We start from the raw sequence: 14225 nt of genomic DNA on the forward strand, positions 1-14225 counted from the left end.
AATGTTATTTTCCATCAAAATCATTAGACTTATAACTAAGATTCAAATTGAAATTGGAACTCAGCTGAAAAACCCAAACAAAAAGAAGAGTATGGCCAATAAAATAAGTGCATTGATATCACAAACACGGGACCAGAAGGGATCTTCATTGATGTTCGTCATCTCTCTGTAAACTTTCATTTTTTCTTCTTCCGAGATTATCTTCTCGTCATCTTCCAATGTCGCTCCACACATGAAAGCGTACACCCTCCATGGCAAGGAATGCTTCTTAACAACAACCGACGTTGAAGATTCTGAAAAATTTGAAATTTAAAAACAATTACACATTTTGAGCATGCCTAATTGTGAAATTAAAAAGGGAATAATTCAAATGTAAAAATTTCAACAAAAATCACTCTAGATGCACAAATTCAATAATATTATTCAAAACAATTTAATAAATTCTACCTTTTTCAATAGAAGCCGTGATAGCATCTCTATTTTCATTGGCCGTATTTATCAGACTATTATTATTTGTATCATTTTGTTCAACAAAGCTTATCTCAATTTCGGTTTCCTGAGTTCTGCTATCTGTCGAGTTAGGTGAGAGTTTACTCTTCCTTGTCCACCATGTGACTCTTTCTAGCTGGGGTTTAGATTTGAACTATATATTATGGAGTATGCAAAACGTGGTTTGCACTTGTACGTAATTATTTGAGATAGATGTTGTTACTAAGTAAATGTCATAACAAATTTCCGTTGCTACTTCCAGAAAGCATATCACATTAGTAGTCAAGAGCGAATTTTTTTGTGAAAAATTTTTGATGATTAAACATGAAGCACACGCACCTAAAAATATACGATGCCACAAAACTTTGAAACCTGGAGTTTATATATTTAAGGTTAAAAATTTGTTGATAAACTAGGACGCTTACCATGGTGCTGTTGTTTTCGGGTAAAAGAACGTATTTGTTTGTTTACTCTTATGAAAAAATTTGAAAAAAATTTTTACAAAAATTTTTAAAAACATTATTTTTACCGTTAAAAGTTTAATACCATGTGACCCAAGATATTAAACTCCCAGATATTAATGACGTATACTCAGAAGATAGAACCAATTTTTACCTGCTATTCAAAAATTGAAACATAAGAAAATAACCTCTTTCGGTGATTGTCTTTTCGTTAACAAAGAAACTACTACCATGACTATGAACGTGATGACGCACAGAATGACGGCAAACAGCAAATAGTGAACCTGAAGTGTGACGAAGATTTGTGATTGAATGGACGAATGGAATTTTAAAAACTGTTATTTCAATTTCTGGTACAGTTCATTAGCCTTATGAAAGGACAAGAAATGTCTCGAAGTATTATTTGAAAATAGCATTCGATTTATACGTGTAAACGTTATTAGAATGTTTGAAACGACTTCTCGAAATCATCTAGCATTTGATCATTTTTGTTCCAGATGGCAATCTGAATTATGTCAGTAAGCACATTCAAATTTAAACGAGTAAGTAAACATTTGTTTGTTCTACCCTCATGACAAAATTTTCAACAAAGGGAAGTTTTTATTTTTGATAGCAAACTAATACAATCTATTTACAATCTATGTGTTATACAAAGATTATAACTTGGCTTTATTGTTAAAAATGCCAAACTAACAAAGTGATAATAATTTTTCAGGCCGAAGGTAAACAAAAGTTGATGATTTCAAACTAGGGAAGGATATCTTACATACGCAGAAACAAAAAAACTTTGCAAACTGAAGGTTTAAAATATCTACCAAACTATCAACTACATTATCACATTAAAACAAAATCTTCTCAGATAACAGTTAACACCAAACAATTTTATTTTCAATCAGTTTAAAATCAGTAGTTTTATAGTTAAATAATAATATGAAAGATGTTTGAAAGACACCTACTTTTTCTAGAATACCTGGTCTCTCAACTACTTCAGAACTACCGCAGTAAGCAGTTTTATAACTGAAATCGAGAACCATTCTTATGAAGCCAACGACCAGTCCAACTATCAGCCCCCACCAGGCACCCTACATCGTTTCATCAGATTATTTTTATCACATGCAAGTTTAGACAATTAGGATTGTAATATTTCAACAATAAAACGAAAACTGTTTAACTTTTTAAAAAGTTAAATATGATTATTTTTCAGTAATGTTTATCAAAAAATGAGCATTAATAAATTAAGAATAAAAACCTGAATAACTTGAATAAAAAATAGATAAATATTAAAACAATAGATAGCTCAGCAATCGTTTATAGTGATGAGAACAATGAAACAAACAATGCGGTGCAATGGATAACACCATGATCATCTGAACCGTTTTTATTTATTTTAAGTTGAAAATGTGACTTCACAGTCCTAACTAAAATCTGCTATCAGTTTGCAGGTGTCAAAAATTTAGTGAAATATTCATATATGAAAAAATTAACAGTTGTTCTTTGGACGAATTAGATTGTAAAGAACATTTTGCTTATTTTTGATATTTATTTATTTATTAACTAATTAAACATTCGTTTGGTGCCTCAAATTTTGTGAGTTCTATGTTCAAACAACTAATGACAAAAATTTTAATTATGCCACCCAATCGCCACTGCGTTTTCCGCTGACATGTTAAAAGCGTTTGTTTGATTCCACCTAGCTAGTGTAATGTTGATATTAACACTAAGTTTTAAGGCTTGAAATACGGTATATCAAAAAATAATTCGTTAAAACTGATAGAAAGGGGGAAACAAAGTTTCAAAAGTCATTTCAATCAATCAATCAATTAGCTTGTAAAGCGCTATTTCCGCGATGTTCAACAGCGCTCCTCAATGAATTTTGAAAACAAATGGGTCTTGAAATCCGCTCTGAACTTCGTAAGTGATGGAGAAGTAGTCAGAGAAGTAGGTAGACAGTTTCAGAGAAAAGGGCCAGAAAAAGCAAAAACAGATTTAGCAATAGAGTGTTTAACACGAGTTAAGAAGAAGCGAGAACAAGAAGACGATAGTAAACCGGGGCGATTAGGTTCACTTAATATTAATTAAGTTCAATTAATTAATTAATTGAATTAATTCAATTGATATATCTGATAAATACTTAAGAAATAATTTAGATTGAGACTTATACATAAACGTGTATTGAGTATCCGAATTTCAAAACAAAAAAATAAATAGAAATATTTGTTCAAAATATGAATGTGAAAATAGATTTTGAAGCATGAACCTGTTCAGTTGCACGAGACCAGAATACTCCTAACATGTATACAACCGTCCAAGGAGGAGTCAAGCATGAATAAACAGCTTGTGAGTAATTCCAGAGCTGACTTCCTTGTACAGACTGCAGAATGGGCAGCCAAGCTACACTCAAGCACACTAAAAAGAGACCGAACAATCGTCCGACCAAAACTTTTTCATGTTCAGATGCTTTCTTTCTGAAATGTGAATAGATGTCCAGTGTGAACAGCGAGGAACCGCTGTTGTAGTACGATGTTAATGAACTCATCAGTGCCGACAGGAGAGCCGCCAACATCAGACCTTTGACTCCTGTTTCGTATAATGTTTATAAAATTTAAATTTCTTTGAAATTATTTTTTAGTATCTCACGACTAAAAACGACTAATGAAAAATGTAGTTTAAAGTACTCTCTTGCAAATAAGTTGTATCATTACGTCACGTAATGATGGCTCGATATAGGTCGGTGATTTTTATAAATTAAAATTTTTTGGCGAATAAATTTCAATCACGATTTAATTTTGGTTTTATACAGTTGACCTATGATAGTTTGTAAAATTTATCGAATTTATCAGCAACCAGAGAGTTTAACCCTTTCAAATATTACAGGAGCATTGCAGCATTTAATTTTTTGTTCATGTGCTACCGTTGTTTGAAAGTTTGAGGTGTTTATTAAAACATCAATAACTAGCGATTAAAAAAAAATTAATCAATGTTGTAATTATTCCACATAGATGTAATCATTCTTTAACTTGTTTTATTAGTTTTAAAAACATTCAAATCCATTGCCTGTATGTTGACAGACTCGACTTGGGATAATCACAAAGTTAAAAAACATTACTTATAAATATGTTTGTAAACCTTTTGGCAGAATGTTCAAAACCAGCATTGGGTAGGCGATGTTAGTGCATCCAGCTGGGTTCCCACATTTTTCTTGGCATATTTCCGGAGAAGAACAGGCAACATCGTCTAATAGGAAACAGATTAATTTCTACAATAAGTGATGAGAAATGGTAGATTAACGAATGTTAATAAAGTTTAAAAAATTAATAAGTTCAGGTTATCAATTCAACTAAATCAAATAACTATCTGTAAAATACAACTTCGATTTCAATTCCAACAAAATTTATCTATGAAATTACTATTTGTGTTGATAGAGTTTTCATATAAACATCATTAAACAAATTTATGAACATACAACTACACTAATGTATATACATAGAACAAAAATCTTTTCAAACTCTACACACCGGGATACAGAATTCTACTTATCATGCCAGGAATAATGAAGAGGAAGAATGGAAGGATCTTCAGGTACCCAGCCAACAAACATCCCACTTTGCTGTGGATAACTGTTTTCGCTGATAAATTTCGTTGCACGATCACCTTGATAATTTGAAAACTACTCAAAAAAACTTCACGAAAAATATTTCCCGCTATTTAGAGTTATATCTTTTATTAAAATACTTACCTTACTTTTTATTAATAATTTCCTTATTTCTCAACCTGTTGAGTGCACCAGCAATAAATAGCCAGGGGTATCATTCCAAAGACAACACCAGGCCATGGGAAGTCAGATTCGGTGCTTCTGAAAACGTGGAATGAATCGGCAGGTGGAAAACCACAAGAGAGGTTGTTGTAGAGTTGATGTTCTACGTATGTCATATTGGAAGCTGCTTTTTGAAATTGTTCCAACATAGAGTTGTACCCTCCTACTTCCATCAGAGCTGGAAAATCCAAAATAATCCAAAATGAACCAATGATTTTATACATTATTTTTGGTTTATTTAATTTTATGCTTATAACCCATCAACCTTTAACACTGACAACAGCGGTTCCAACGACAAGAATGACCGCTTGCAACGTGTCTGTGTATATAACAGCTGTTAGGCCTCCTGTTAAAAATTTTGGTCATATGTTTGAAAAGTGCTGCGTGATGATGAGTCTGAAGTATGTGTTATTAAAAATATACCTCCAATGGTATAAACGGCGGTGATTACGAGAATTATTACTGTCGACAAATAAACATTCCATCCCAAAAGTTTGTGCAGGAAAATACTGGCTGCATAAATCTCCATCTGAGAACGTACAAAGTTCTTTTATTCAGTTTATAATTAAAAACACAGCTTACTATGTTCAGGTATTCATTGAAAAAAGTAAGAGCATTGATTCTTATTTCGATAAAATTGATTGCAAACATTTTAATCGAGTGGAAAATGTAGGCACGTAATTGGCTGAAATTTGCATTTGGTCATTTATTTCGATGTTTTTTTTCAAATGGAGATTGAAGGTAGAGATATTATCTTACCATAGTTTTGTAATTTTTAGAAACGCTTGTCGTTAACTAAAGAGTTAAAAAAAAACTAAACCTATAACATAAACATTTAATCCTCATTGTTTTGCTACTGAAAAGTGTTGTTATCAAATGTTATTACAATAATTTGTGAAAGTGATGAATAAAACGCTCGATGGGCAATCAAAAATATTTATACATTATTTACGGTTATTCATTCATAGTAATTATTATCCAAATAATTGATGTTGGACTTTGTAGTAAGTAAAATTATCAATTTTAAGTATAAGAACTTTAAACTAAAATCTGTCAAGAAAAATGAAATTGGACAACATAAGACAAAAAAAATTGCAAAAATCCGCATAAACGTAAATACGAGATGTACAATCCTACCGATATACCGGTGATGACTCCGATGAGAAGTTGGGCGATCGAGCAGCAGATTCTCAGCCTCGCTCCTCCGAATCTCTTCTGAAGGAATTCTGGCATCGTGTACGTCTTTAATTGAAAAGTTATAAAAAGAACTTGTCTTAAAATTGAAATTTGAATTTAGACATATTGTTGACAAACACATCTTAAAAAATGCCAACTAAAACTTTATGAACGAACCCCTGATGCTAAATAAATGGGAGCAAATATCCAACCAAGAGCAATCAGTGCAATTATTGCCTGGAAGAAACAAACAAAGAAACATAATTCCATTAAAAAAACTGAAAATCAAAATAACGAAATAGAAAAAACTTCAAATTTTCGAACAGAAAAACTGCAAACAATTTGCCAATTTTGAAACTGTTGAAAAGGGCCAACCAATTTGATATGAAAATACTTCGAAAAATTGTTTTTTTTTTTTTTTTTTTTTTTTTTTACAAACCGTCTATTTAATAACAAGGTAAGGCATAATATATAGAAATTTAAATTAATGAAAATTATGTTGAAAATTAAAATAATTAAAAAAACATGTGTTTGATTATTTTACAACGAACTTGCCACTCAAACATGACGGGAGCAAACCCTGAAGCAGCAGCTGACCCGCTGAGACCCACCACGTTCGGAGCCCCCATGTTGCTGGCAAATATGGAACCCGCTAACTTGAATTTGTTTTATTCGTTAAAAATTTTAGTTATCAAAATAATTTGGTAAAAAAATTTAATAATAATCATTCATCATGCAATGTAAACGTTATTCCACGAGTTATCTACTTCCATGAAAGATGGAATATGCTTATAATATATCTAACCAAAGAACGGATAATGTGTGTGAACTAACTGGGATAAATGTCATTGACTTGCCGGCCAAGAAAAATCCGAGCGAACTGTTTTTGTTTGCATAGTAAGTTGCCTGGAAATTTTTTTACCAAATTATTTCATGTTTTCATCAATAAACTTTCTACTACATCATTCATTCTACAAAATTTGATTTGTTAGCTAGTCTGTGATCGGCGAGTTAGCTCAGTCGGTTGAAGAACGATGTTTCGCGCTGTTATTACAGGATGGCACGGTTCAAACACTGTCTGTGCGAAACTCAAAGACCATCATACGCGTATGATGCTATGTTTGCCCGTGCATACAAAATGTGTACGTGCGTCGTGTTGTCTGAATAGTACAGCCTTTTTGACTCAGATGTTTGACAAAAAGTATAAAATAATGAGTAAACCAAAAAAAAAAATAGCCTTAATTAAATAAATTCGAAAAGTTGTTTTTGTCATAACGCTATAAATCAGGAAACACAACTAATAATTTCATTTAATTGGCATACTTATAACGACTAGTGATATAGCTATTTACATTTCAGAAAGTATTTTTTGCTTGAAAACAATACGCAGATATTTTTTCGTATCCAATAACAATAGATTGCGTAATTATACTTAGACAATAAAGAATTTTTGTAATTTTTGTGCAACAGACGTCTGACAGTTTAAAGTGTTTTTTAAACTTTTTAGCAACTAGCGAATAAAAAATAAATGTTAAATGAATTTTACATAAATTATCGTGGTTTTAAAATTAAAATTAGCCTCTACACTGGCCATATTATATATTATGTGAGACTTCAGTTCTAAAGCTCGCATTAACTAGGGTCTGCAAATTGTGCGATTACCCATCGTAGGAAAGACAAAAATTATGTCTTTATTGGTCTTAGGCAACTCCGGCAAATCATTCTTTCGAAACCGACTGGACCTACAAGCTCACAACCGCTGCTAGAAACAGTTTATCTATTATACAATAGAACAATATAAACGAATGAATGTATGTATGTATGAATGAATAAATGGATAGATGATAAGATTGACGGATGAATGGATTGATGAATGGATGGATGAATAGATTGATGGACGGATGAATGAATGATTGAATGAATATAACATACAAATTAGACATGTATCATTCAGACCCTATTGCTCAGAATTGTTAGTTAACAACCCACCAGTAGTCCAACTGAAAGAATGGCCACAAAATAAGCAACAATGATGCATATGTCCAGCCATTCCAAATAACCCATCTGTCACTGTTGTTTAAAAAAATATTGCTAAAGTAAATTTAAAGGGTCAGAAATATTTGACAAATTTCGTTAAAAATCGAACAAATATAATACTATCAACACCTAATATAGTTATGAGAATCAATTTTAGCCATTTCACACATAATGAATATTATGCATTGGTTTAAATGAAATTCACATACATTTATGACGGCCATTAGAAATAAACTTGAATTTGAAAGACAACCAGTTTAACAAACTTTTGAAGATTTTTCAAATTATTTTAAGGAATTTTGATCCTAACAGATCATCTTCAGTTGTTGTGCAAAATTTGAATAACGGGGAAGAGCAGCTTTGCTGACCAACAATGAAAACTTATAATAATCAGATTCATTCAGAAAAATGAACAAAACGCACAAACATCGCACATGAATACACGAAGCATGTGAAAGACGGGGATCTTTCGGTCGTATTTGAACCTGGTCACCGCTGGTACTGCGAAGCAGCACCTGGCTGACTTGACTACTAGGCTATGTAATCTTCATCTGCATCAGAGAATCGAAATCAGCTTTTCTACACGAGGGACTACTGCATAGATTACTATTATAGTATAGATTAATACCGTATAGATTAATATTAGCTTAGGAACAAAACCAGATAGTGGGGATAGCCCGGCAAGGGATAGGATTAATAATATATTAAATTTTATGTTGGTTGGTATAAAAAAAACTTATATATATTTATTATATTTCAATAAAGAGGATAGTTGGCAAAATCGAAAAGACAAACTGCAAAAATTTGGTAGAATAGTTTTAAATAACTTAAAATTTGGAAATACCACATTTCAGCAAAATTACAAAAAATTTGAGTTTTGGCCCGCATCAAAGTGGTCAGGATTTGCATTTGCGTGTGTGCGTGTCAGTGTATATTTATGTGTTTGTGTGTTTTATACGTTTCGTAATTTTGTGTGACTTTACACTAATCATACAATAAATGATTCATATTACAAAAAAAAACACACGATGAACTACAATTCTGTTCACAGAAAGATTACTTTTATTACTTTATTATGTAAAGAGACAAAAACAGTGTTAATCGAATTCATCTGAAAACGCATGTTATGATATAAGATCTAACAGATTTCATTTGCGAGCAAAAGTTTGTCATGTTAGGAATTTTTAAATATGCATGTTCAACAGGTTTTAAATGGAATCAAGTCAATATTATTTTTGGCTCAATTTCTTTTGTGCATTAAATTGTGTTTGTACATTGTTTGATAAGTTGGCATTTTTTATTTTGGGAAAAAATAATTTATATCCAAATTGTGTTTTTTTAATGATTTATATCTGCTAAACTGCTCTGTTGCAGTTAAATGAACAACAGAAAACATTTATAGAATCCTATAATTCTGGAACTAAATAAAGTGTTAACGCGATTGTAAAACTTTTTGAAAGTGTATGTATGAATGCTTTAACATTTCTACTCCATAAACATTCTTTACCCTTATCAGCCACATAACTTACATACTAATTCATTAACTAGAAACTTTATTAATTATTCCACTTATTCGTATTTTTAAATCAATTTTTCACTTTCCATGATTCTCATGCTTAATCATTTTACTCCGTTATTTACTTTTCATTATTATTAACTTGCCTGTTGTAACAGGTTCTCCTTCTGTCAGATTCTGATTTTTTAAAGAACAATAATATTTAAAAACAAGATTTAAACTTCTTCAGTCTAGTATAATTTGCACATACTCAAAAATATAGGAAAAACTTGTATATTGAATTGATACATGTATAAATTGATAGATTTTATTTTAAAGATGTTAAACATCTCCACTTCTTGATGGTCTTCTGGTCTTAAATGAGGTATGTGCTATATGTGGTCTTTTGTGTAGTGATCTATTTATGAATGAGTGTGCTTATGTATGAATGTGTGTGTGTATATGAGTGAATCATAAATAAATTTTTTCAAAAGAAACAAATACTATATTGTATAACAGATAACAAATAATTGTTGACGTTTTAATATGATTCTACAGACACAATGCTTTTAAAAATATTTAAAGACAACTTGAAACGTTATTTTTCAAACAATTTTCATTACAATGAATGTTTTCAGTTGTTCATAGCAATTCATATTCAAGTTGTTTTCCATATTTCAGATAGGATATTGATTATACAATTGAAATGCTTCAGTTACGAAAAATTACATTATTCATTGCAGGATAATGTTTCTTGCTGAATGTTTTCAACATCTGTTTGGACATATCGATTTGAAAACAATGACTTCAAAACATGATGATTTCAATTTGTTTATGTTCATTTTTGTGCTAGTTTGTCATTAAAATTTATACAATCTATTTGTAATCCGAAACGTTTACTCAAATTGTTAAATATTTTACGACCGATCATGCTAGCGTTTGAAAAGTAATCGTCTTTAGTTAAGTTACTTGACTTTTTGCAATAAAAAACTTTAAAAATATTGGTTTATATTCAATATTAATAAATCAACAATTGATAAACATTAATGGAACGTCCCAATTAAACGGCTAGTCAAATTAAACTTTTTTATGAAAAACTATTTAAAAACAAAGATATAGAAGACTAGTTTTTTAGATCAGGGTTGGGAGAACTTTTTGCTTGAGAGCCGGATTGAAGACTATTAAACCTTTGGAGGGCTATATATATATTTCAATAAATAACTAAATAAATATAACATATTTTGAACGTTGACTAGGAAAAAATTTCTAAAGCCTTGAAATGTTGACCGGAGAGCAATATTTATGGCTGACGATCTTTTATTGCTTATAATAGCATTTTTATTTTTTCGTCAAATTACGTAATTACGTACAAGGCCTCGCGGGCTGTAGCTTACCCACCCTCCTGCTTTAGATGTTTGAAAATTGTTTGAAGATGTTTACAAATTGCTTAAAGACATGTTCACTCAGGATGAAAATCGTGGACAAAATAACACATTGTTTTAAGGTCATTAAAATTGAAATGAACCAAATGTGGTCAGATTAGTTTTCACCTGAGTTTGGTTCTGAAAAAAAATGTTTAAGTTTATGATAGTATCCAACCATCAAACTCAAAAGAAACTATTAAAATTTCTCAAAACTTCTAAAAATTAGATGTTATCAATCAAGTCTGAATAAAAGTTACACATTATACAAAATAAAATGTAAATTACCTCCTTAACAGTTTGAGCAATGATATAATCCACAAATTCAGTGGGAATGTATAATTTACAGTTCGAATTTAAAATAACAGAAAACTAGCCAGCAGCATTGATTCAGCAGTTAGTTACCGACGAAGAAATTGAGTAATAAAGTATTCAGTTTGACATATCAACCATATTAATGTTATACAAATACACAATAGCTTACTATTGCTTAGCAGAACGTATAATATAAATATTATTATAACTAAATCTATTATATAGGATGTTATATTATATATATATATATATATATATATTGCATATATATATGACAAAAAAAAGCGCAATTTCATTTGAATGAAAACTATGATATCCCAATTGGTCTGGAGGCATAGGATTGTTACTATTCAGATGCTCACTCAAGACCAACCAAACAGCACGTTCAATGACTTTGAACAAAAAAGATGAATTCGAAATTGGTCTAAAATGTTTAACATCAAGTTTATCCAAACTAAATTATTATTTTATCGGAATAATAACGGCATTTAGGCATAACACCTGTGGCTAAAGAAAAACAAAAAATAATAAAAAAAATTAATCTAAATATTTTTTAAAGATTTGAGTTGGTATAAGATTCAATAAAACTGTTTATGACTTGTTTTTCAGAGAAAATAAGAAACTATTGTTAGTTATTCTATCACACAGATTAATTGAGGAATATCCAAAATCTTCCGTAGAATTTTCTACATTTAACATTTTGCCCTTTTCTACATTTAAAATTTGCCAGTTTTTACCTAGGACAGCTGGAGAATGAAACATTCAAAAACAATGGAAATTTAAAACCAAATATCTACGCCAGATACGTGGATGATATCTTTGTCTCCTATAACGATCCTGAACAAATCACCCAACTTCTTGGTACCTTAAACAAATCAAAACTTAGATTTACCATTGAAAGTGAAAAGGAACAACGTTCACCTTTCCTCGATGTGTTGGTCACCCGTGGCGAAGAACGATTCAAAACCGCGGTCTATGTCAAAGAAACGAATACAGGAATTTGTTTGAATGGACAAAGTGAATGCACTGAACAATTTAAAGACAGCACAATAAAATCATTTGTGAACCGGGCATTCACACACTCTTCCGATATTGAAAATCGCGACGCTGAATTAAAGAGAGTCACTAACCTGCTTGTAAACGATGGATATAAGATTTACTCTATTAAAAGATTGTTAAAGGCAAATTACTACACAGCAATAACCTTCCTAGTACCAACAATCAAGATAACGACATCATCTTATATTACAGAAATCACATGTCAACTGCATACAAAGTAGATGAAGCTATTCTTAAACATATCATCAATAAAAATGTCACACCAATCAACTCAAATAGTAAAGTTAAACTCCGAATTTATTACAACAATAAAAAGACGTCTCACCTAATACTGAAAAACAACTGCAGTCCTAGAGATAACTCTGAGTTAAAGCGTAATCACGTAATATATGAATTTAATTGCCCCTTTGACGGCTGTGCACGTCAACATGACTCATATATCGGGATTACTACTACCTCACGGACTAGAAGGCTTACGATGCATAAACAGAGTGGTGCTATCAAATCTCATTTGGACTGAACACACTCAATCACAATTAGCCGTGAAATCCTCGACAGCAACACCAAAGTAATATACCAGAACAGCAACTACACGCATCTTAAAATTGCAGAAGAAGTCCCAATTGACATCAATAAACCAAAAATAAATATACAACAAAAAATGACAACCTCACTTCCAACCCGGCGCTTAACCAACAACGAAAACAAAGTAATAAAAACTAGCATCGTAAATAGTGACAAAGAAGAATATGATGCTATCGATAAAGAAAAGGAGACCAAAAAAGATGAATTAAGAAACCTGACACCTAATTCGCATCAAAGTTCAATTTTACAACACCAAAGTTAATTTTTACAACGTCAAAGTTCATCTTGACAAAGTCAATATTTCCCTATATATACAACAAGGAGCACTGATGATGATGCAGCATTAATTCGAAAAATAAGTATATTTTGAATTTTAATAAACTAAACGTTCACCAAAAAACTTTAGTGAGAAAAATCGAAAAAACGAACTACAAACATATTAACGCCAAACATTCGGTAGAATTTATAGAATATTGTAAATATATATATATATATATATATATATATATATATATATATATATATATATAGATTTTGGATATCCCTCAAGTAATGTCATAGGATAACTAACAATTGGAATTGTTTCTTATTTTCTCCGAAAAACAAGTCATAAACGGTTTTATTGAATTTTTTGATATATATATATTTATAAATATATATATATATATATATATATATATATATATATATATATATATATATATATATATATATATATAATTATTACAACTTATGTAGCGCCAATTAAAATGTAAAATTTATCAAAAGCGCTCTCAAAATGCAAAAATGCAAGCCTTTTAAATGTCAACAAATTCAGACTAGGATCCCGTAAATGGGTTAGGAGATTGTTCCATATCCTAGGAGCCAAAACAGCAAAATTTCTAGATCCTATTCTTAACTGGCTTGTCTGTACTGCCAGGTAATTTGACTCATCAGATCGCAAATTAACATAATGAGTTGCCCTTCGTGTTGTTTTGGCCATCAAATATCTAGGTGCACAATTATTGATGCATTTAAAAATTAATACACAAGTTTTGAACAGAACACGATTTTTGATAGACAACCAATGTATTTGCATTAAAATTGGTGAAACATGATCGTATTTAAAGGCGCCAGACACAACTCTAGCCGCACGATTTTGAATTGACTTTAACATCCTAAATGATTTTTCTGATAAGCCGTTGAACAAACTGTTACAATAATCTAAACGCGAATGGATGAACGCATGCATTAACATCTTAAGAGTATTTTCGTCTAGCGATTTTTTTATCAATTTCAACCTACGTAGTTGGAAAGTGCAAACTCTCATCAATGATTTTATGTGATGATCCAACGTTAACTTAGAATCAATGTTAACGCCAAAACTGAAGCAT

General features: G+C 30.9%; 1 protein-coding gene across 1 annotated transcript; it reads right to left on the reverse strand.

The window, feature by feature from the left end:
• Positions 1–60: 60 nt before the first annotated feature.
• Positions 61–8004, reverse strand: HELRODRAFT_174005 (hypothetical protein; the record flags this gene model as incomplete). The annotated part of the gene is made up of 15 exons (XM_009020562.1): positions 61–293; positions 448–625; positions 1139–1234; positions 1907–2032; positions 3208–3527; positions 4077–4184; positions 4466–4601; positions 4722–4942; positions 5030–5110; positions 5188–5293; positions 5902–6006; positions 6118–6177; positions 6492–6596; positions 6775–6846; positions 7930–8004. 15 exons carry the CDS (start codon positions 8002–8004, stop codon positions 61–63), a joined length of 2022 nt encoding a protein of 673 aa, XP_009018810.1.
• Positions 8005–14225: the final 6221 nt, after the last annotated feature.

Source organism: Helobdella robusta, assembly GCF_000326865.2.
Source record: "Helobdella robusta unplaced genomic scaffold HELROscaffold_28, whole genome shotgun sequence".
NCBI lineage: Eukaryota > Metazoa > Annelida > Clitellata > Rhynchobdellida > Glossiphoniidae > Helobdella > Helobdella robusta.